The following is a 24938-nucleotide window of genomic DNA, read 5'->3' as shown; positions in this document are numbered from 1 at the left end:
CTCAGGCCTTCACCTACCCTTTAGCCAGACGCAAGCTGAGGAGACTCTGCAAAAGTATCTATGGCTGTCAGAGCAGGACCCAGATGGCAAATTAGCTGTGGCTTGAAGGCAAAACTATTTTCACCGACAAAAAGTCCGCACAGTACAGGATAGGGCCAGGTGCTGACTTGTCATATCCTGTTACCAACCTCGCACAGTCTCTCCAAGAGGAGCGCAGTGCTTTGGAAAAGCCCTGGTGACCTCCCTTGGACATTGCCATGACCACTCTAAGGAACAATCCTGACACTGCATCCCTGGCAGGCATTATATCGGTACGGAGAGACTCCAGATGAACAGCAGCTTTACATTCAGCAGACATAAGAATGGGAAAATGGAAGGGGAAAGGCTGGTCATGAATTTCCCATGTAGGAGCAGTGCTCCTTCATCCTGGGATGGGACTGGGCTGGTGCAGGCACAGGCAGCACCAATGGTGCTCCAGGAGAAACCTACAGCCTGTGGTCAGAGCTGAAGGAGAGGTGGGATTTAGGCTTGCTAGCCCTTGGTGACTGACAAACAAACCCAAACCTCCCTGGCCTACTCAGCCCCTCTTCCACGAGGAGTTCCTAATCTTTTCAGATACGGGATGAAGAGCTGGGGGAGAAATGCTTTACCCAGCCCATAAAAAGTTTATGAGTCTTAAAAATTTTCAGAAGAAAATTCTATTGAGATTGCTCAAAATTCCCAAGGTATTTCCCAAGAAACTGGAAGGGAAGATTAAAGAGCTGCACTGAAATAAACAACTGTGGGAAAATCAGGCTAGACAGACACTTAATGTCAGTCACAAACCTACCAATATTGGGACACTTTCCTGTCTTTTGTTGCAAACTAGTAAAATGAAAGTTAAATTCAGTGGGTGGATTTTAATTGCAACATCATTCTCTATGATGTTGATTTACAGATATGTTGAGCCTCTAAGAGAAACATCTCCATAAACTGCAGAAGTAACTGCCCTTCTGCCCCTCTTGCAAAACATATTCCAGGAAATCATGAGGGAAATGCATCTAGTGAGGAATCCATTTCCAGGAAAAAAAACTCAGTCTGGACGGGCCAAAGAGAAGAGAAGAGAAACTGAACAGGGTGGAGGGGAAACATAATCACAGAAAACTGTGTGACAGCTGCATATCTCAATGCAGAAATAAAAATGTACTAGAAAACATCACATGGGTCGTGGTGAGATGAATTCACAAATTTTGGAATAAGAAAGATAAAAATATTATTTACATTTTTCTTAAGCCCATTCCTTATACATTCATTTCAAATGCAGAATGAGACAGGGATCTTATGAAAAATACATCTATGTAATCATATAACTGGAGACATTACGAGAGCACACAGAGTCAAGACAGCTAACAGGTTTGCCTATGCAACCATAAAGTGGACACTTCCCAGTTTGATCTTGGCAATCAAGATCACTTTCTTTCTTCAGTGTAATTTCCTAGGTCTTTATTAAAGGGAAACCAGAGACATCTTTATTGCTTTGTTTTGCAGGCACATGCATCCTTTTACTTCAGATTTCATTATTTGTGAGCTTGAGTTCGAAAGTTGGGACTCCCAAGCCCCTGGCAAGGAGAATTAGCTATGTTTATAAATCTGAATGGATGAAAAGTGACAACTGAGCCGAGTCCAGGGAGATGGCCATAACTGGACAGCATTCCCACCAAAGTCATAGATTCTCATTCCCCTTCTGTTTGAGACAAAAGTGTCTACAAACAGGAGGAAAAAAGGAACAGTGAGAATTAATAAAGGCAGCCTACAGATATGGCTCAGGAGACTCTTTTGCTCCCTGTCCTCATTCAGAGCAAGCATCATGCATAGCTTTTTCTCACTAACTTCAGGTGGCTCTACCAAAACCCTGCAGACCCCTTCCAGCCTGTATTCCCTCTTGGGAGTCTCTACTGTGGCTTTGGATCTGTCTCCCAAAGGAAGAGCAAATGGAAAAACAAACGTAAACAGCTGAGCAGCTGGAGGACAAGTTCTTTCTGCTTGTCACTTTTCCTGTCTACCTTCCACAGGGGTCTCTGACCTTCATGTAACCACTGCCCTCAACTATGGACACTGCACCAGTTGGGTAACAGTGGGGGTGATCGGAGCTGCTTGCTCCTCACTGAGCACTCTCTTTCATCTACCCAACTTCTGCATATCATTATATGTAACTTTCACTAATATCTGCATTTCTTACTCTACCCCACCATCAGACCATGGTCTGTAAAGAGAAAATGGGAGACAAAAAGAGAAGAATACCATATCTGCATAGATATTAAAGAATTCTTTCTCTCCGCTAATATTTACTTGATATGTTTTTCTCCTTGAAGATGTCAACCAAATGTCCTTGCCACAAGCCCTCCCACTATGCACCAGCTGAGGGACTTGAACCCTTTGTCATTGTAAGGGTTGAGTTAAAAAACAAGTCACGGTGGCTTGCATGAAGTGAAGGCTGGTATCTCAAAGGTAAAGATGTATATTTGCATCTGAGGAATCAGCCAGCTCCTCACCCAGCATCTCTGTCAGCTGCTGCCTCCCCTTCTCATGGGCCCAGACCCACCACAGTACAGGTGGAAGCTGTTCAACTAACCATCTCCCTCCTCCCTGCTCTGTTGCACTCATTTTGACAGCTGTCAGATGTTCTCAGCACAGTGGCTGCTGCTGTTGCTGCGTTGGTACTGATAGGAACTTGGCCTTAAATGTTCCTGCATTTAGTTGTTATTTGGACAGGCCAACAAAGTGTTCCCAAGGCAACCCAAGCTTGGGAAGGTCTTTGACAATAGTTGGTACTTCCTACCTCACCAAAAGCCCACTGGACTTTAAGAAAATAATGCAAAGGTATATGTATCACTCTGTAGCTTTTCATATGCTGAGCAGAAAAGACACTGAGAAGGTTTGTGGGTCCCTCCAGTGAAAGATTATAAGATTCATATATAGCAAAACCAGGTATCACAATCAATTCCCCCTTAAAACATCTTTATCCCACTTCTACAGAGAGCTAGTCAGTGGGTACATTGAAAATTTGTTACCAGCTGCTCTTAAGTTGAAGTGTACCCATTCCCTGAGGTGTTGAGGGAAGTGTGAGCATACATACACTTTCCCATAGGACAGCTGGTTAAGAGGAATCAGGTTAGCCAACAGTAATGGGGTGCAGCCCAGTGATGACTGGGGAGTCTGTAGTACAAATCAACCATGACATGTGCAAGTGCTGTTACCCATAATCAGCCAACACAATAGAATGGTTTCTTGGTTTTCTCTACACTTTTGTTATTGTTGCATATTTTATGGGCACATCCAAACATCTCCTGAATTCCTACAAGATGTTAGCAGGATTTGTATTCTACACTTTGCATTATAACACTACTTATTAAAGAAAACAGTACCTGCCTCATTTTCCTGTCGTCATGCATATCACTTTTAATGCATCAAGTTTGTGGAGAAGGAATGGATCCTGCCTGTGCACAAGACTATGAACATACTGAAGGCCTGTTAAACGTTGATACAGCGTGGCACCAGGGTATAGACGTGATGAAGGATCTCAGTGATCCAGTGCCCACTTACAGTAAAGGAAACATCTTGCTGTGGCCCCATAACTTTGTCCAAGGCAGAGTTCATTCAGAGCAGAGTTCCACTAGGGACCGAACAAAATCTCTTCATTCATAAGATTTTGATTGGTAGTGGATCTTTGAATCATACTCATTTTTTTAGAGACAAGTCATTGACTAAAACTTGATTCAAGCACCATTTGGAGCAACAAGTCTTTGAATCCCAGCTTTGCAGCGTTCCTGTGCAATATTTCTGTGACAACTCAAATCAAAGCCTAGGGGCTGATCCCTGTCCCTTTTTTGTCTGTGTCTCCAGACCCGGCATTCCAGGCAAGCACCCTGATATTAAAACCACCCTCTGTAATTATCAGATATGGTCTAGGTCATGCTTTTATCATGTGTTTTCTGTAGAAATGTTTTGGGAATGCATCATGTAGACTCTCTGTTCCTCCTTTCACTGGTACTGAAAATAAAAGGGATCACAATGAAAAGCACTGCCCAAAGCACAGGTTAGTTTTATCTCAGCCATGCTCAGTGCACAGCAGTCATGAAGAAAACCAACTGAAAGGAGTTACATCTCACACTGCCAAAGCCTGCCTGACCTCTCCCCAACGCTGATCTCATCCAAAATTTGCCAAGGCAGTTACACTCCCAACTCCTATTTAAAATCAGGGTGGGTAGGTGATTAAAAAGACAATAGGTCTCTAAGTATCTTTAAGGGTCTGGTCCTTGACTCCACTTCCTCACCAGAGCCCTCAGTGGTAACTCCCCAGCACAATATTGCCCACAGCCACCAAAACCAGCTCCAGCCTCCTCCTGCCGAGACAGTGCAAAAGTCATGGCACAGGAGATAAAATCCCACAAGTGGGCAAGTGGTGTTTCCATCACCTGTTCTTTTCTAAGGAACAGAGACTGGTGTGGTACCTTGACCACATAAAGTAAAGCCCTCATACATGTGTATCATTGTGAAAGAGTCTGTGGTTTCTAATGGAAATTCCCCATTTTGAGGACAGAAGTTTTTACTAAAAGTGATAGACTATTTCATGACAGCAGGCTTTTAAAGGTGTTCTCTTATAAAGGCACAATCCGACAGCAAAAGCCTGGGATTTTTTCCTATTCTTCTTGTCACATATCCCTGTTTAATTTTGAACACCACCTAAATCAGAATGGTGGCATTTTACACCTGAGGTGCATGGAGAGCCAGGCTGCAAGAATCGGGCCCTTTTCAGTTATACCTACATGGATACAGAAACAGCCACAAAAACCACTGTGAGGGAAAGCATTTTTGGCGGGAAAATTCATTCTGCAAAATTAGTGGTATCTGACGCATTGAGAAAAAGAGAACCAACAAAAAATGCATTTTGAGGAACTAAAACTAGGATCTGCAAAGCAATAATAAAGAAGGAAAAAAGAGAAGGAAGAGAAAAAAACAACCACAGTGGCTGACCGTAATTTCCTTTTGGAGGATTACCTCTGTATAAGAAGTTAAGAAACTACTTTCAAGTTGCTTAAAATATTTGTTTTCAATCAGTACAACATAATGCAGCATTTAAAAACTAAACTGGAAAGTGCAGGCATCTTTCTTCCTTAGTTTCATTAAAATCACTTTTCTACATAGAATACTGGCCAAACCCCAGCCAAAATTCTCTAAGGTACGCTAAGCAAAAATCACTGGTTGACCAAAGAGAGGATATTGTTCCCATTTGTTATTCGATTCTTCCCCCACTGTTAAAAATAAGTAATCTTTGGGATATAAAATGGGCCTTTGTCTCTTGGCCTGGTACCCCAATGTACTGAAAATGGAAGAGGGGAATTTCAATCTCTGAAATGATACATAAGCCCAAATGCTACTGATTTTCATTCATTTATGATGACAGTAGAGACAAGGGAAAAATCTATTAGTCACAAAGATAAAGCAGTGATTTCTGTTTTGGGACCGAGTGTATTCAGTTCACACTCCAGCTCAGGGTGTTCAACTAGGCACTCATATATTCTCTCTTCTGAACAGTCAATCAAGTGCTCTGATACAGTCTGAACATCTCAGTGTTCACACAGATGGTGTCACACTGGGGGAAAGGGGTGTTCTCTGGCTTGTCATTAGGATATAGAGCAAGAAGTCTATGTCCATACACTCATCCCTCCAGTCAACATCCCAGCGGTTCTTTAGAGGATTAAATATGAAATTTACAAATATTGGCAGCTTCTTGTATATTCTGACAGCCTTACAGGCATGCGTTTGATGACAGAGGCATACCTTGGCACAGGTCTTATCACAGAATCATAAAATAGTTTGGGTTGGAAGGAACCTTTAAAGGTCATCTAGTCCAACACCCCTGCAATGAGCAGGGACAGCTTCAACTAGATCAGGTTGCTCAGAGACCCATCTAGCCTGACCTAGAATAGTGTTTCCATGGATGGGGCATCTACCACCTCTCTGGGTAACCTGTGCCAGTGTTTCACCGCCCTCACTGTGAAAAATTCTTCCGTAGATCTAGCGTAAACCTGCCCTTTTTTAGTTTAAAACCATTACCCCTTGTCCTGTCACAAGAGGCCCTGATAAAAAGTCTGTCCCCATCTTTATTATAAACCCCCTTTAAATACTGGAAGGCTGCAATAAAGTCTCCCCGGAGCCTTCTCTTCTCCAGGCTGAACATCACCAACTCTCTCAGCCTGTCCTCACAGGAGAGGTGTTCCAGCCCTCTGGTCATTTTTGTGGCCCTCCTCTGGACCCGCTCCAACAGGTCCACGTCTTTCCTATGCTGAGGGCTCCAGAGCTGGACACAGAAATCCAGGTGAGGTCTCACCAGAGGAGAGTAGAGGGGCAGAATCACCTCCCTCAACCTGCTGGCCACGCTGCTTTGGATGCAGCCCAGGATACGGTTGGTGTTCTGGGCTGTTGAGCACACATTGATGGCTCATGTCCAGCTTTTCATCCACCAGTACCCCAAGTCCTTCTTGGCAGGGCTGCTCTCAACCCCTTCATCTCCCAGCCGGTATCGATACCAGGGATTGCCCCAACCCAGGTGCAGGACCTGCCCTTGGCCTTGTTGAACCTCATGAAGTTCACATGGGCCTACTTCTTGAGCTTGTGCACGTCCCTCTGAATGGCATCCCATCCCTCAGGCATGTCAATCACACCTCTCAGCTTGGTGTCGTCTGCCAGCTTGCTGAGGGTGCACTTGATCCCACTGTCTATGTCACTGGTGAAGATATTGAAGAGTACTTGTCCCCGTACACCCCTGAGGGACACTGCTTGTCACCGATCTCCATCTGGACATTGAGCCGTTGACCACTACCCTCTGGATGCAGCCATCTAACCAATTCCTCATCCACCCAACAGTCCACCCTTCAAATCCATCTCTCCAGTTTAGAAAGAAGGATGTTGTGGGGGATTGTGTCCAAAGCCTCGCAGAAGTCTGGATAGACAACATTGATAGCTCTTCCCTTGTCCACTGATGTGGTGACTCCATCATAGAAGGCCATTAGGTTGGTCAGGCAGGTCAGGTCAGGTCAGGTCCTCGGTGAAGCCATGCTGGCTGTCTTGAATCACCTCCCTGTCCTCCATTTGCCTTGTTGATTGATAGATATAACGGGCTGTCCATCTAACCACCTTCCACTCTCCGTTTCCTCATCTGCGTAGGTCAAAACCTGAACGCAGTCACTGAAGTTTTATCTGAAAATCTGACTATGCTGTGGAACCAACCCTGTGATGTTTACTGCAGACTGGTCTCCTTTGTGCCCTGATCCACCTCTCTGCAAAGACCTTGATCTCCACCATGATTATATGCCATTTCCACCAGGCACACCACAGCTAACCCAGAGCTATGGGCACAGTGACAGAGTGACTGTGGTGCTCATACTGATTAGCCACCCAAGACTGCTTAATGACTTTTTTCTCAGGGAAAAAAATACCCACTAATCTCCAAAATGCTTGTAGGAAATTTACTGGCTTGGGGAAGAGTTGCTCCCTTGCTTGTTGTGATTGAAATTAATGTAGAGATTAAACGTTACTGGCGGTGATAGAGGAGCAAAAACACCTGGGAAAAAAGTGAAGTCATATAAGGCTTGCCTGTGAGACTAGGAGCCCAAGATTAAAAGCGCATAAAGGACTAAATCCAGTTAAAACTGGTAAAAGTTCTGCATGGCTAAAGATAAAGAATTCGGCATAGGAAAGTAAAAATTAGAGGACAAAGAATATTACACGTGAGGAGTTAGACACCAGTGTCTTAGAGGGGATGGCTGGGGGGTTCTGAGGAACTACCACGAAGCTACCCATGCAGAATTAGACCCTGTTGCTAAGGGATCTTGCAAACGTTCCTGCTAAGGAGGCTAAGAACCTCCTTAGGAGCTCGAAGATACACAGTGGTTGCAATGACTGCAATGCCATGTGGCCCTTCCCAAGCTCAATTTGAAGGAAGTAGCTCCTCAAAGACCGTATAAACGTCACATGACGCTATCTGCCTGATGTTTAAAGCATGGCCTCTGCTGTGAACATGAAAGAGTCCACATGTCAGATCCCTTGCCAGAGGTCAGGCAAAGGGAGGGGAGTTCATGCTCAGAAATATTTTTATTACAGTATCTAGATAAAATGGTTAGTTCGATTACCATATTTAATAGTTATTTCATTATGATATTATCATATATGCTCCTGACAATAAGCTGCATGCTTAAAATAAGCAAGTATTTGATCTGGCCAGAAGGTGATTGTCATATTTCGATGTGGTAAGTAGAACCACAAAGACCTCGAGGGACACAGGTAATGCCCAGATAATAACGTATTGTCCTCACAATGATGCATTTTAAATGCCTTCATTTATCAAAGATTTGCCAATAAGGCTAAAATTAAGGTCTTCTCTTTGCTATGTGGCACACATGAGACAGAAGAGCAACAGCCGCCAAACTCTTTATGCGGTTCTCCTGTACGTATCACTTTTCACCAAAAGATGTCAAAACACCTTACACAGTGCAGTGACCTTTTATTTTCTGCATGTTATTCATGAGAAACGGAGGCAGGAAGAAGGCAAGGTACCTTTCAGATGTTGCATGGAAAACCAAAGGGCAAAACAAAGCATCTCCTGGAGTTCACCCACAAAAACCCGACACGCAGATGCAATTACAGCTTTTTGTTAGTCTGAAAATTCCCTAATAGGGGGATTACTGAGCGCTGTAGGTTTGATGAGTAAGCCTGTTCAACTGTCAAAGTAACTACTTTTTCCATGCTTGTGACGTTTGTTAGGATTTTTCTTTTAAGGTCAGTACAGAAATATTATCTGCATTGTTTATTCATGTCAGACTCACAGTTATGACAGGTTTACGTTGCAGCATGCTCTTGTCCAAAGAAAACTGCAGGAATGCCTGGTTCTGGAAGCAAACAGAAATGTTGCAGGGAGGAGGGACAACCACTGGAACATAATGCAGGCCTCTGAAACTCCTCTTCTTGCACATTTGGCTCTCCTAAAATAGCACAGACAGGAGTCAATTACAGTGATATGTTGTATTTCAGTGCCTGAGTTTTGCAAACATTTTTGCTGACTATAGCATTGGAGATGACTAACTTAGAGCTATAGTAATTCCAGGGTGTTATGTTTGAAAGATACACTTTGGGGATGTGTGTACAATGCAGTAAGAATAGGCACTTCGCCTTGTTACCTACCAAATGGAAGTAGGACCCCCTTGCAAATGTACCAGCATCTTAGGTTTGGCATAACTTACAGGATAATGAGCATTAATTTTTACTCTCTGATTACTATGTTCAGTTAAGTTACAGAAGGACAGGATTGGTTCACGGTGTTGCACAAGCACTACTAAGACTCTTGGTAGCAATATGGTCTTTGGTTTACAGAAATGTTACAGCTGTTGCTGCACTATACATCTTTTGGCTTAGCATTTTTATATCTTATGGTCCCTAAAGGTAAGAGGATTCAATCTCTCTTTGAAAAGACCTTTCTTGAGGTACTCCTGGGGTACCCATCTTATTTCAACAAGTAGCCATGTAACTGATTAACATACCTAATAAAATTCAGAGCATTTCTTCCCAACTTATCCTTAGATTGAAGGCAGGCATTTCTTTTCAGACCTGAGGAAGGGTTTTGCACCTATATCAGTTGGCCTAGTTAAAGATATATCCTTCCCTCCCAAACTTTCTTGCTAATACTAAATAAGGCAGTTCATGACCGTAAGACCACACACAGCGACTGTTTTCAGAGAGAAAAATCCCAAGGAAACATATTCATCTGATAAATGGGAGAAAAGGTAAAGCTCAAGCAAAGCACAAACAAACCTTTAAAAGGAAGTGGAAAGGGAAAACAAAATCTTCTGTTCAAAACTCTGTCACCACTGAATGGGGAAACGGACATGGTGGCATGCAGGTACCTTCTCTACATACTCCTTAATGTCATCTCTGCACATCTGAAAGCAAAGGCAGGATTCAGAGCAGGCACACACATGTGAAATAACCAAATACAGCCATAACAGCACCTGGCCTGTGTTAATTAATGGCCAGCTTTGCAGGAACACAGGCCTGAACAGAACAGCCTAGCTGCCAAGCCAAGCCTTCTCCAGCAATAAGCTGATATAGTTGAAGTCAATATCAAAAGCATTTTTTCTTCCACGCCACTCCGCTCTCGCTAGCAGGCGATCCCAGGTCCTGCTTGCTCTTGAAGGTGGGAATTCCACTCTTATTCCCCACCTGGAAGAGTCACCGTGCTTTTGCAAATGTGGAGGTGAGGACCTGGCTGCTCTGGTTTCAGGCGGGGTGGCCCTCACTACCCCCCAGTTCTGCCTGCCAGTGCTGGTGCCCGAGGCCGACTTGCCCTGCCCCACGGCGGCTGCGGCTCTACCCTCCGCGTGTCCCCTCCACAGCAGTAGTTGGCCCAGAGACCTCGTGATGCCCTGCGGTAGGAAGGGCATAAGAAGTGTTCCCTAAGAGGCATTTGCTTTCTGAAATCCTCATAAGGTAGTCCCGCTTTAAAACAGGATAGCAATATAAAAGTGGAGTGTTTACATAAAACACTAACACAGCAGCTGTTGCTCGTAGCAACAATATGGCAATCACCAGCTAATATGGAGATGTTTGTTTCAAATTTATCATCTTGATTTTGATGGGTGGCCAAAACTTCCCAGAAGAACATTTTATTTTGCTCTGTGTGGATATGCATGCACAAGGACAGAGGGCATGACAACAAATAACTCTCCCAAAGTATGGGGTCAAATGTGCTCAGGGGAGTTTAACCGCAGACAGCAGAATTGCGCTTGGAAAGATTTGCCTTGCCTGACATTGCTTTTGCCTGGAGGATGGAGTCCAGGTGTGTGGTCATAAATGTTCCCGTTCATGGTTAATGTAGTAGTGATGAGGATCTGGTTACTGGCAGTTCTACTTAGGAAGCAGGTACAACATGGGAATGACAAACTCACAAGGGCATCACTATGAAGAGTTTGGGAATATTCCCATCATACCACTGAGGCTTGGAAGAGGCCTACTGGAGGCAAACGATGGGGAAATTCCAGCTAATTCTGGTTGTTCCTCCTGGGTGCATACGCTGACAGCCATGTTTATAGCCACGGGTGCCTTCTATGCCTGGAGCAGCTCCCACTCTGCCAGGGGAGTTGTAAAGTCTTGCCACTCCTGAGCCTGGCTTTCTTTTCTAGTTTTTGTATCAATGGGACACACAGACAATGAAACCCAAAATTACACTTAGGCCAAGTTTTCTTGGTCTTATTCCAGACTGGCTTCTATGCCATTGGCAGTCTGCAGATCATTTTTTGTGTGAAAATGAGATGACTTATGCCTGAAAATCACAGGCAAGTTAGAATTCAGTGTGAAATCTAGGTTATCTCTGGTTTCCACTGATTCTCATTTTGAGATCTGAGATCATTTGATGCTGAAATTCAAAGTGAGTAGCATCTCACTTTTCAATACTTTTTGAGTACCTTCAACCAGAAACCCTGACAAGAATAGAATTCAGACTTAATTACACACGTTCTCTATTATCTTGTTGTTTATTGTAAGCAAGAAAAGACTTAGACTGACATCCCCTCAGTCAGAAATGATGGGCAACTTCAACTCCCTGACTCTTTTGTGCTGGCTACCTTGGGGAGCCCAAGGAATGAGTAATTCCCAAATGCCACTGAGATACAACAGCAAGCTGAGTTCAGACACAACTGAACACCAGCACAGATGCTTTGGAAAAATAGCCCTCCACAGTTGAAAAAACACCCATTGGAACCAGTCACCTGATGGCTGGTAAAAAACTTTCAAGCTGACAACTTAGTCTTGGGGGAGGCACCCATGAAAGAATAAACAAACCATCCTGCAAAGCAAATGCAAACCAACAGGTGTCATGGGAAGAGCACAGAATACACCTTGGGCTGTATTTACGGTATTATTCTTGATTTGTAACTTTTTCCTGTGCAGTAGTAACCAGTGTGTAGAAGGATGATGCAAGCTAGCCCACATTGCAATCTAAACTTGATACCTGATTAAGGACAGAAATCAGCTAGGCAGAGCTGGGAAAAACTGCCAGTGGGTTTCACTTTCCAAAGGCAGGGTTAGCATGAGCCCACGTCCCACCTGACTAAAACTGTAGGAGCTCAGCACCAGTTGGGTTGATGAATTTCATTCTGAACCATTACATGTAGGAAGTCGGGACTGGCCTGATTAAAGCTCAGACCACCCTCTTTTCTGTCATCAAACCCTGAACTTATGCAACCTGCAAGACACTCTGGAGAGTGGTAGGAAATTACAGCTGCCTTTAGAAGACGTGTAGAAATGTGACCAGTTCTCAGCAACCCATGTGCCACCCTGTTCTTTGAATCCATGGACAGATCATGCAGAGCTTTCCTTTCCAAAAAAACCCACCCAACAACTCTCCGACTTTGGCATGATTGCTTTCCTTATTTTGGTAAATGTTCCTATCGTCCCCCGGGAGACTGCAGTTGTGCTAGTGAAGACAAAACTGGAATAACCACCCCTTTTCCACATGGAGAGGCACTGATGAAGGCTCTTTCTGCTTTATATGGGCTTGAAAGAGTCACTGCTGCAGGCGCGTCCTGCTGTACGCTTGTCACAGCTATGCTCCTGCTGCATCCCTGCTGGTACCACAACAGGGCGAAGGCAGATTTCAGGATTCATTGACACTCTCCCTCATTTCTATGAGCCATCATGTCAAACATTTGTGAAAGTAGTAGAAGTAAACAAAAGTGAGCTGTGGCTGGGATTTTCCCATTTGTGCTTTGATAAGGAGAGAAGAAAACAGATGCTTTCCAGCCATAGCAGATTTGTTCTTTTGTTCTTTTGTTTACTATCAGCTCTTGATTCCTTTCTCCTCCCAGCTGATGCTGCCCCTTCATTGCTATGGTCTGGAGTCCTTAGCTGAGGCACAGTGTAAGAGGACAGAGCAGAAATGAGAAAGAAAATGCCTAGCTTGACTGTACCTCACAGAAAGGGGAAAATCACTATTTGGTCTGTATTGGCAGCAAGCGCTACATAAGCCTTCTCTCCAAAAACTGGCTGGACAAGGTGCTTGGGAGTGGACCACAAAAGCAGCCATGCCCTGGGAGAAGGAAGGGGCTGCCTGGGCCCAGGGGGAAGCACAGGTATCTATCTGATGTCCTGGCTTCTACAAAGAAAACACTTCACACCTCGAGGAGCAAACCCAGTCCTGAGAGGCCTGGATCTACCCAGGTTCGGCTGCTTTGCAGGACCCCTCTGCTCCTGCTTTCCCTCCAGTGAATGTAAAGCACTTCAGCAGAACTGAGGGGAGCAACCTGATGTACAGGAGGGAAAGAGCTCATACACAGGCCAGTCCTACAAAACCCCTGTAAGTTCACCCCCTCTCCCACGCCCTGATATTTGTGTAAACATCCCCATGTCTTTGAAGGAGGGTGCATTTGCTTAGTCAGGGATGGCTTAGGAGAACCACATCACCTGCAAACAGTTCCAGGTGTGCCCAAGCCATCTGCCATCTACTCTGCCTGCCCTACGGCAACAGCTGTCGTACAACAAATACATTGTACTGTACACTGTGGTACCAAAAAACCTTTGTACTCGAATGCATCATGTTATAAGATCTGTACCAAATGGAGGGGCAGACCATAGGAAAGGCTCTGAGTCTGCAGGGCAGAGCTGGATGATAGAGAGGGAATCTATCTCCTCAGGGAGAGAAGCTGTTCATGTAAAGGACTTTGATTTGTAAAACATCCCATATGGCAGGCCTTTTCTGTTCGTATTCAGTGTGGAGATTGGCTTTGGGAGCTACATTTCTGTTATCCTTTAGACACTGGTGGAGGAAGCTGTGAAGCTGCTCTGGCTGGTCAGTGTGAGGGCAGCTCACACTGTGCTGGTCCTCCTGTCCTCACCCACCTGGCGCAGCAGCTCTTCTGACCTCGGGACCCTGCACGCAGCTTTCTGGTGCTCGACAGGAGCCAGCACATGCTCACTTACTGCTTTTCACAAATACAGCCAAGCATCGCTCTGTGTGGCCATACGATTACTCCACCAAGCCATAGCATTTTAGGATGCTTGGTATTCAGATGGGGCATGTTTTTGTGTAATGAAATAAGCTGCTTTAAAGTTCTTTTGGCACAAATTAAGTGTTTGTGATACACACCATACAAGAGCTATAAAAAAAGAATGCTACCAGGAGGGTAAAAAAACCCCCAAATTGTTTTCCATGTGGGCAGGCAGGCCTGTACACATATCTTCCACATACAATGGCCCTTATATCCCCACAACTGTTAATACATGGGAACTAATTAGATTGAGATACAGCAGTGTGTGCCAATGGACAGGCTGGTGATGTGCTATCAATACACCACCCATTACTGTATCTTTTCCTCCTGGGAAATTCAAAGCATTACGCTCTGTGCACAGCTGTGCCCTATTTGTAATCTAAGCTTCTGGCCTGGCTAATTACCATCCATTAAACTCCCATTTTTTTCATGAATTGTACATTTTCCAGATCAAACGCTGTGTCTTAATCATGCAACAGACTGAGCTCAGAAATACGTCTGCGTACAGTGCTGGAAGCGAGGGCAAGGCAGAACTGAATTGCATAGGTCCCCTTAGCCTTCAAGATACTTAACAGGCAGATACGTTTAGATACACATTTAACAGATGTACTGAAAAATAGCTGTCCCTTGTCCCATGAATCCTGCTGGGACTATCAGCAGGGGTGCTGCACCTGCCAGGGAGCCTCAGAAGAAATTCTCAGGAGAATGTGATACAGGATGACAGTATTTCTGCAAGAACGTGCATCAGCCCATGGAATTTAGCAGGGAAATGACCGATATCACGGGACTGCTAATCAACAAAAAATCAGTTACAGCAGTGAGTAAAAGATCAGTGGTAAATGCACAGGACTACAGAGTAATTGACTGAGACTTCTCAAAGTTTCAGCCCTAAACAAGTCTACAGACCCGTGTCTCTAGAGAAGCATGGAAATGATGGGCTTCAGGAGGACTTGGAAGGTCGTCTACAGCATCTCCCCCCACAAAAGTAGGGCAGCTCTCCTTTTGCCCTTCTGGACATATCTCTGTCTAACCAAAAGTGAATTTTGCATCTTGGGTTTCTGCCAGACTCAAGCTGAGACCACCTGCCTCTGTTGCATGACCACCCAGGGTCAATACTACATGGGCCAGGTCTGATGTGGTTAAGCAGAGAACGGGTTTCAGGGTGAATTCAGCAGCGGATGTAGCCGTAACATGCATCTGCAAAGAGCTGTGCTATGACACAACCTCGTCCCCTGCACACGTGAAACGGAGCATCTACTGGGGAAAGCAGCAGAGAGACCACACTTTTACAAGCATGTTTTCTACCTAAATCCACCACTGAAATATTGCCAACCCTTTGAATCTCAGCCTTAGTCTCTCTTTTTCACTAGATCAAAAGACTGATACCCAGGATACCAGGTTGTAATTTGTACTTTGTCAATGAATCAGTAGAACTAATATCATGCATTTAATAACAAACATTGCTGAATTTTCCTAATGGCCTCGCAGAGCGAATACTGTTGTCATTATGTTCCTGATGTGCTCAGGTTGGAGGTAGTCAGCAACAGACCCTGAAGAGGTATATGGAGGGCACAGGTAGATTTTTCCTGGATTTTTTGATCTCTTCAGTTTAATTAAACTTTATTACTTGGACACATAATTCTTATTAAGACACATTTTAATCAAGATTTTTTATTACATATTGTCATTACATACACATTACATATATTATGAAATTATTACATAACACCACTTCTATGGAAGTCCAATGCTTAGATTCTCAAGAACTAGTTGGCACTGGCAAAGTGTGTGTCTACATCTGCTCGCAGACAGTAAACTGTTGCCATTAGTTTTTCAAAAAAATAGACAAAAACATTTCTCTGAATCTTGGCTATTCCACTCCCCCATCTTTTAACTATTCTTAGTGTAACTTGATCTGGCGGTGCGTCTTTAAACTGCAAAGTCTCAGGTCTCTGAGCAGTCAAAGGACAGACTGTACCCACTGCCCTTTAACAGTAAGAAGCAGCTGCTCACACTGCAGCCCCCTCTGCACATCCCACCTCACGCTGGTGATGCTAGATGGAACCTTTACCTGGAGAATGTCTCATCTTTTCCATCCATAACAGCTACAAGGGCTTTTTTTTTTTTCTTTAAGGGGAAAAAAAAGTAGCTCCTCTAAAAGGAAAGAGGAAGCCAGAAATTTCGTAGTGTCTCAGTCCTGCCCCATGATGCTTCTTCCTGTCTGTGAATTTCCACCTGCCCCTTCTGCATATATAAGGCAGCACACGTGGGGTAGAACTGTTTAGTTGCCTGCCTCCATCCAAAGGATTAGTAGCAGTGGGAAGTGATGCTGTTTCTCCTTTCCTCTGCAGTTCGCGGGAGGTGAAGGAGCTCTGGCTGGACTCTCTCCTTGGGTAAGTACTGCCTGGGATTAAATCTGTGGCGTCATGGTTGAAGTCGGTGGAGTGCTCCAGATGCAGCTGTACAGAGATGTACCAAAATATACAGGGGGGAGAAATGCACCCACTGCTAAATGTAGCTCGTGGGCAGACCTGACTGATACACTTAGCCTTGCGTTTGCAAACTAACAGCAACCATATGTAGCTGTCACCACTTGCTCATTTTTTGCATGGATTAAAAATGGAAAGCTGCTGCTTTTCTGTTTTAATCAAGAGGCAGATAGAGCAGCAGGGCTGAACGCCTTCCAGAGAAAGGTTTTATGATTGACTTGTCTGGGATATCTTGCTGGTTCAGGATCATACTTAAACGTTACACTGGCTTGCAGGGGAGAAAGACAAGAAGGGTGCAGTTTTACAAAGCTCTTTCTTTGTCTGTTCCCTGTTCAATAAACAGGCAAATAAAAGGACCGAAGGAAACCAGAGTGTCCAGAGCTCCCCCGATCAAACTCCTAATGAAAGTGTTAAGCAGCTGTAATACCGTGAGTGTCTTTATTGTTTCAGCTCTGCCAACAGGGTGATTTTGAAAAGCTCTGATTTCTAAACCATAGCATTCAATTACTCACATAGTGTCTTTGTTTTCTTGCCTAGTCAAAGACACTAAATGCTGGGAACATGGAGAGTCTGATTGAGTGCCAGTTGGAGGTAAGCAGCCGTTTCTCCCAATCCTTGTTTGGTACTGACGTGAGATATCTTAGCAAAACGAGCGGGCAGAGCCCTTTGAAGGCAACCCCGTGCAGCACTGTGCAGAAGGAGCTGGGCATCGCTGTGAGCAGCCAGCGCGTTCCCCGAGCTCCTGGGGAGCTTTTCTCAGGAATCTGGCAGGCTCCAAAGTCATCAAGGCTCCCTGGACAAGTTTGGGAGGAAATGTCCAGTGTCAGGAAGGACACAGAAGAGCAGGCTGTGTCCGGCTGTGGCTTCTCTGGGTCAAAAGCGCTGTCTGAAAGAGCACAGGGTTGTGACCTGCTGGGCAGGTCCGGGGTGACTGGCTGCAGGGTTTTTACCACAAACCCCTCTATTGGGCCGTGAGACAGTGTCACTCTTTGACCAAGACACCTCTTCAGCAGGTGTTGGTCTTGCTCTGGTTACTCCCCAGAGACTCTCACAGATTTCTGAGGAGCTGCAGCAACTTGCTGGTGGCCCTTGCTGCTAATGGCAGCTCTGTAACCCTAACACGCTTCTTGCAGGCTGATGCCAAGAAATGCCCCCTGCTGGTCCCAGCAGATACTGAAGATGGACTTTGCCACTTGGCTGGTGAGTTTTAAAAACTGCGGAACTGCCCTCATATAATACATGCAAGCTGGCGCTTCTGCAAAACCACTCGAAACTGCCTGCTTCACCTCCCTGAGAGCAATCCACAGCCCTCAGCCCAATCCAGGAGTCAGCTTAACCCCTTGGAATGCCACTCACTTGCAAATGACTTTCCCTTATGCTTAGTGGCAGAGCATAAAGTGAAAGAGCATGAAAGTGCTGAGTGCCAGAGGTCTTGTATCCCTGTTCCCTGGTCCTCAGAGCCACATTTCATTGTGTTCCCTGACAGCTATGGGAAGTAAATGTGCTCCTTTCTCACTTGAGCATCGCCACTGAGGTGTGGCACTGCGAGTACCACTATCAGCAGTTGCACACCAGAGAAAATCAACCCTTCCGGCAGCAGCAACTGGGGTTGTTTTCTCTCGCCATGCAAAACCACAGCACCTGTAAACAACCTGGAGCAGATCATTAGCAGGGCAGGGTCAGATCTGGAGCAGACCATCATATCAGACCATTTTTCAGGAATATCAGAAGCAAACACTTTATATGACACTATAATGTTAGGTGACTTATCTCTAACCCCTCCCTACCAAGGACTTGTGCTAAGCCACAAATCCGGGTTCTGAGAACTGCTCATCTGCAAGAGACAACTTCATTTTGGAGTAGAGGGCAAGTCCTTTATAGGAAATTTGCAGAAGGCAACTCCTTTAGAAAGCTTTCTAGCAAAAGGAACCTTCCCTCACTGTTTCTGAAAGGGGAAAAAAGCCACATCTCATCCCAATACAACCATCATCTCCAAATTCCTAGCATGCCATCCTCTTTAAGATGCAGGTGCAAAACCCAAGCTAAGGGATTTCTGACCCTGAAGCCAATGAGACCCTGCTGTGATGCTCCCATCCTCTGGAGCAAGTATCACCTTCCACTGGCTGGCTGGCAAGTGCTAGCTCTAGCAGGACCACTGTCATTAGAGCACTGCTACTCTGAAGCTGGCAGAGCTGGAGCAATGTGTTTTCACTTCAGCCTGTGAAAGAGGCTGAAAAGCAGGAGCCCCTAGTACCACTCTTGCCCTAAGACTGGGGCACGGTTAGACCACATAGTGGTCATTGCCAGCTGTCCTACTGACATATCTGCCCTAGTTATCACAGAAACTTCTGCAATATCAAAAATGTCTATAAATGCTGTTATTTCTGTGCCTTGTATGCTCCCACTCTCTAAGAAGAAACAGTAACTAGAATGTAAAAAAAACACCCCAAAAACAGGAAAGGTGGTGTCCTTAGAGAGTTGGTCACAGTTTTACAGTTTATGCTGCTGTTTCCTTAGTAACCACTTAGTTGTCTTTCGGTTTCTCCCCGTTTAATTTGAGCTGTTTCCACATACATCTCTGCACGGTACACAGATGAAAGGCTGCATAGCGTGCTCTGTTTCTTTTAAAAATTGATTTTTTGCTTTCCTTTCGCTTGCAGCAGATGGAACAAAGAAAAGAAAGAAGGTGATATCACAGTCATTTACTCTGAGACGAAGCTCTACCAACAGGAATTCCCTAGGGCAGCTAGACTCGGGTGCCAAAATTGCTCTGTTTGGCCAGCCTCTGGCAATTATCTGGGGTGAAGATGACAAACTGCCCCAGCCGCTCCAGGTAAGCAAGCCTGGCAATACAGTTATCATACCTCTGGCTGCTTGTATGAGGCAGGATCCCCGGTACTTGTGCTGCAGCACCCAGGAAATGAGTGATTTTGGTGTTCCCACTCCACACACACTTCTGATACGCTATAGGGCCCATCCCAGATGTAGAAAGGGTCACGTCTGCAGGTTTTGTCCAGCCCACCCAACTTCTACTGGAAGTAACTTTGAGTGGAGACAACCCAGGACCAGGAATAGGAGAAGAAAAGCTGATCCTTAGTATAAATCATAGAATCAGAGAACATTTGTGATTCTACGAAGTCATTTAAATGAATCTTTCATCAGCATAAACTTCCAAAGATTTCTGTATTTCCCTGAAAAAAGTGTTCAGCTATGGACTGCCACTGACAAATATCTAAACACTATCTTCTGGATAAAAATGGTCTTGTGACAATTGTCCCACTCAGTTGGCTTTTCCAATAGACAGGCTTTTGTCTATTTTATTGTCTCTAAGCAATATTTGCCTGGCTCAGGAGGGAGGGTATTTGAACCAAGACTTAAGCCATCCCTTGTTTCCTTCTGGAAGGAAGCAGGGATGACTCCACTGAAGTTAGTGGAATTGACCAGTCTGAAAAGAGGGTGGGTTGGGGGAAAATCAGGTTATTGCCCATGTAATCTACTAGGAGCAAGAATTAGCTACTGACCTAATTAGAGCACAGTGTACCTCCAGACAATTTTTCTTCTGTTTCTAAAGAAATGTTCACTTGCTAAAGGACTTTACCCAAGTAACTGTTCTCACATTCCTGCCTGTTTTTTTCCCCCGCAGGATCTCCTAGCTATATTGTATATGAAAGGACCTTCCACTGAAGGGATATTCAGGAAAGCTGCCAATGAAAAAGCACGAAAGGAGTTGAAGGAAGACCTAAACAAAGGCAGGAATGTTGATTTGGAAAGCAAATCTGTGCACCTGCTGGCAGTGGGCTTGAAGGTGAGCTCCTCTGACCTGCAGCGGTGGGAGGGCATTGCTGATCTGCACGGGACCACTTCAGCGCCCAGAGCTGACCTGGGTGGGACTCCAGGCTAAAGCCAGACCAAATGTTTCAGGCTTGGGAAAGTTTGGCATTTCCCTTTCCCACCTGATTTTCTGTCCTACACGTTGTGCCACTGATTCCCTGCATGCCCGCAGGAAACACACTTTGTCCTCCTCCTCAGCATCCTTCCCAGGGAGGAACACTGAGACTTACAGGTGAACGAAAAGCAGCTAAGAGCTGAGTCCCACTACTACACCAATGCAAGTGTACTTGGCATGTTCTTGTGAACCCCACTGCTCTGCCAGTGCTGATGGTCAGGTAGCTCAAGCCAACCTGCCTCCTCGTAAGCCCATGTCACAGTGATGTCCCCTCTGTGCTCAGGGGTAGTGTCCAAAGCCTCATCTAAATCTCTTCCCTTGCAGGACTTCCTGAGAAATATTCCCTCCAAACTCCTGTTGGCCGACCTTTATGAGAAGTGGATGCAAGCTCTGGAGAAGCCAAGCAAGCAGGAAAGAATTGAAGAATTGAAAGAGTAAGTTTGGCAACCAGGAAGTTTTGCAACCAGCCCCAATGTGATGGAGGGGCTGGTAGAGGCCAGTGATGTCTCTTGAAGTTGAGAGTCTCATTTAAAAGCCGGGCATTTATATCAGCTTGCTATTGCTCCGTGGGCTTTGGTTTAGAAGGCTCTAGCACTTCCTGACATTATTTGAGATTGCTCTAGGAAATGACTAGCGTAGGAAGAGGAGAGAGGCTGCAGTGTCTCAGCTAACGTAGTCACTGCACGGTGAGACAGGCACTGACAGGGAGCCTTCACATCTGCTGGCAATGAAGTTGGGCGCGTGGAGCCCATGGCTGTTTTGCTCGTTGGAAAGAGCAGGCGTGGAGGCTGACTGGGAGTGCTTTGAAAGCTGCACAGCACAACCGCAGGCTTTCACGTGCCTTTGGGAAGCCTCCCGTGACATCTCTTGATGTCATCCCATCTACTCAAGGACATGGACTGCTGTAATACTCGCCTTTCCATCAAGACCTTGTAACTCAAGATCTTATAGTAAGCCACACGCTCAGATGCTGTTGGGGATTTCTGAATGACACTTCTGCTAAGCAGTGGAAAAAAGCACACACATGCCTCTTTCTGGAGGAAGCGTCAGCTGAGTTTAACTGACACTTGCTGAAATAAAGAAGTAGCGGCTGCTGCACCATGAATTAACATCACGTTTTGTTTGTGTTCATGCAGGGTGGCTGACAAACTGCCTAGACCAAACCTCGTCTTGCTCAAGCACTTGCTGTCTCTGCTCCACCACATCAGCCAAAACGCCGAGACCAACAGGATGGACTCCAGCAATCTGGCCATCTGCGTTGGCCCAAATATGCTGAGCCCAGAGATGGACAACACGCTCCCGCTGGAAGTGCAGAAGGAGATGAATGACAAGGTGTGTTGAACTCACCAAGCAGCCACCTGCCTCGGGGCAGCTCAGAGCCATCCATGGGGATCCCACTGCCATTGCAAAAGCTGAACAAAACAGCACCCCTGGGCATCGGGGGTGCTCCTCCTCTCAGGTGCCTGCAACGTGACGGGCAAGGCTGTCCCTTGTCTCGCTTCCTCTGAGCACAAGTAGTGGTTGCCCTGCAGCCCCCGTGTCGTGCCACAGCTCCTGAATACTTTGCCCACAGAGAGCAAGGGCACCCTGTGGAGAGTGTCACCCACCATCCCTCTGGACAGTGAGGCTGAAGCTGTGGCTGATGGCGTTGTCTGTATCGGGGCAGATCAATTAGTCTGCAGCATCAGCTCTCATCCTCTGGAGTGGGCTCACCCTCTGACTTAAAGCTGGCATTTTGTCAGAAGCCACCCTTCACTGTGCTGCCCTTCATACAAAGACAGCAGGCAGGGGCCAGAAAGACTGTTCAGTATGTTTTCAGCCCTTTTGACTGAAATAAACTGTTTTCTGTGTGCAGGTGACAGTGTTGGTGGAGTTCCTCATAAACAACTGCTCAGAAATATTTGGGGAGGGCATTGCCTTGCCTGTCTGTGCCTTGGCTGAGGAGTCACCAGAGCACACTGACAGCTCCACAGGTATGAGAATGGACTGGGGATGTCATAGACTGGCTGCTGAGCCAAATTCTTTAATTTGATATGGGAATACATCTGTGGAAACACAGAGAGTTATAGAGGGTTCAAGACACGGTTGCAGTGCTCTTCTACAGGAATTTTTTCCATATAGTTCCCTTTCATCCTTAGATGGTCAGTGAAAACTAACAGGTTCTTTCTCCCCACAGAACACCTGTGTGCTGCTCATCAGAATGACTCTGCCTATGACAGCCCAGATCCTGAAGCTGAAGGCAGCCCCCAAACCTCTACAATGGAGCAGCCCAAAGGGAGAAGCACTACCGTGAACAGAAGATATCCAACACGCATCTCTGCCCCTTCACTGAGTAATTTCAGAAGTGACATCAGCACAATGGACAGGAGGTACTCGGAGCCAGACCTGTCTTTCCAGAACTGCCTTGAAGGCAGGATAAGGAAACAGAAGCTAAACAGAAGTGAGGACAATTTTCCGGTTCATCAGAAACAGCTAGGGTTGGAGGCACTGGAGAAACGGCTTGCAATCTTACCTTCACAATTATCAACTGACTCTCTACCCAAAACATCCTCCAGTTGCTCACTGGAGAGCTCTGATGGCTCAGTCTTCACCAACTCTCCAGTAGTTTCACCCTCTAGTCCCAAAAAGACCTTTTTAAATAGGCCCCAGTCCTTTTCCACCAAGGCCACTGAAGACTGCAGTACACCTAGCAGAGAAATCAAAAAGCATTCCATGTCATTCTCTTTTGCAAACCGCAGGAAAACACTAATAAAAACCCAGAGCTGGGGGCCTGGAAAATACATGGGTTTTCAGAGAGACAGTTTCACAAAGAAAGAAGATCAGTTCTCCTGCAGAGTTGTCCAGGAGAACAGCCCTGATGATGACAAACCATTGCCTGTGGTGTATCAGCAAAGGCCCCGTTTCAGGTCAGCTGATGAAGTGTTCAGAGAGGTAGACCAGAGGAATCCTGGAAGACCACCCTCTTACGAAGAGGCTACTAAAAACTGCCTGGCCACTAAAGTTTCCTCCCACAATCTCACGGTTCAAACTATGAGATTAAAGGTGTCAAACCAGGATGATTTGCCGCCTCATCCATGCAGCAGCTGTGCACATGACGCAGCATGTACAGCTCTAAGGGATCTACCCAGGCGCAGAGTTTCTGCAGTGAAGGATTCTGATGCGGAAACTGAAACCCTCAGCATCACTGTGGGAATAAACTCCCGTGTGAGCTTACCCGTAACCCCAGGAGTCTACCGATTGAGAGCCATGTCTGAATCCTGTCAAAAGAACAAACTTGAGTATGTGGCTCGGAGGTGCAGCCAGCCAGTTTTTGAGGTAGACCAGATACAGTATGCTAAGGAATCCTATGTTTAAAAAGCCTATCCCTCCTTGCACTGTACAAAGCAGATATTGTAAAAATAGACATCTTGCTCATCCTTTGTAAGATTTAACTTTCAAGAAACCAAGAATAAGCTAGCTTTGCATGAACTCTTTTTTCCTTGAGGCTCTTCTAAAGTGTCTTGACACGTCACATTCTTTCACCACAAGAGGTGGTGGTGGGAAAGACCTGTGTATTATTATGTAAAAATGTAAGTGGTTATCTGTACATAATCTGTTGTGTGGGAAAACTAGTTAGTAGTTGATAGTGTTGTATTTGTATCCCTGAAAGGGCAATTAAAGAGTTGGCAGGTCCAAAACCTGTCCCACATTCCTTTTCTTTTCTGTATGGTTACAGACTCCATGCCATTTATCACATGTGTGTGCCAGGCTGATGCAATTCTTTGCTCATTTTCTGCATTAAGAAGTGGGCTGGCAGTTACTCCAGCTGAGGAAGAGCTGTTCTGTTATCAAGGCCACTTCAGTACTCTTCCATAAATCCCCTGTACCTGCTGCCACTCCCTCTTCTTGCTTCCTGGTCATGAGAATGATCTGACCACTAGCCAGCATGAGTGTTGTATACCGAGCCTGGGTATAGAGCCACCAAAGCCCTACAAGGTCATTATGGGAATGTATCAAGTAAACCTCATGTGGCCTGAGGTGCTTTTAGTCTAAATAAACTGGACAGGCTAAGCAGAAAGAAGGAGTATCTTCAGGTTTGCTTTTATGAGGGGAAAAAACCCCAAACAACAAAAACCTGTAAGGATTTGTTTCCTGTAAGGAAACATTCTGGACTCCAGCTTTAAAGAGTTAAAGATGCAGCTCATTAAAAAAAAAAGAAAAAAAGACAAAAAATAAAGTACCAGGCAGTGTCCTTATAATCTTGTAAAAATGACTGGAAGTGCAATGTGTTTTTACGTGTAGGAACTTGTTTTGGTTAGCACTTACCTCCCCTTCCATGGTTCATCATAGCCTTGAAGCAGGAACAGGGAGACTTTTGTTTTTCTCCTGTGTAACTTCACTACAATAAAACATTTTTCTGCATGAATACTAGACTGTCCATTGTCTGTC

At 45.4% G+C, this 24938-nt stretch overlaps 1 protein-coding gene across 1 annotated transcript in view; it reads left to right on the top strand.

Moving 5' to 3' along the window:
* Positions 1–23864, top strand: part of TAGAP (T cell activation RhoGTPase activating protein) — a gene marked incomplete at its 3' end in the record, with an annotated part of 55806 nt that extends 31942 nt beyond the window's left edge. Inside the window, exons 3-12 of the mRNA XM_081997030.1 lie at positions 16427–16468; positions 16908–16992; positions 17102–17155; positions 17698–17764; positions 19225–19397; positions 20208–20369; positions 20835–20944; positions 21647–21842; positions 22366–22483; positions 22687–23864. Of these exons, the coding sequence (XP_081853156.1) occupies positions 16427–16468; positions 16908–16992; positions 17102–17155; positions 17698–17764; positions 19225–19397; positions 20208–20369; positions 20835–20944; positions 21647–21842; positions 22366–22483; positions 22687–23864 (2185 nt within the window). The remainder of the gene's footprint in view (positions 1–16426; positions 16469–16907; positions 16993–17101; positions 17156–17697; positions 17765–19224; positions 19398–20207; positions 20370–20834; positions 20945–21646; positions 21843–22365; positions 22484–22686) is intronic.
* Between the last annotated feature and the right edge of the window lie 1074 nt (positions 23865–24938).

The sequence above is a fragment of the Phaethon aethereus genome (assembly GCF_964289735.1).
Source record: "Phaethon aethereus genome assembly, chromosome: 3".
In the NCBI taxonomy this organism is placed as follows: Eukaryota; Metazoa; Chordata; class Aves; order Phaethontiformes; family Phaethontidae; genus Phaethon; species Phaethon aethereus.
Note: the sequence above shows the minus strand (reverse complement) of the source record. Positions and strands in the feature narration are given on the sequence as shown.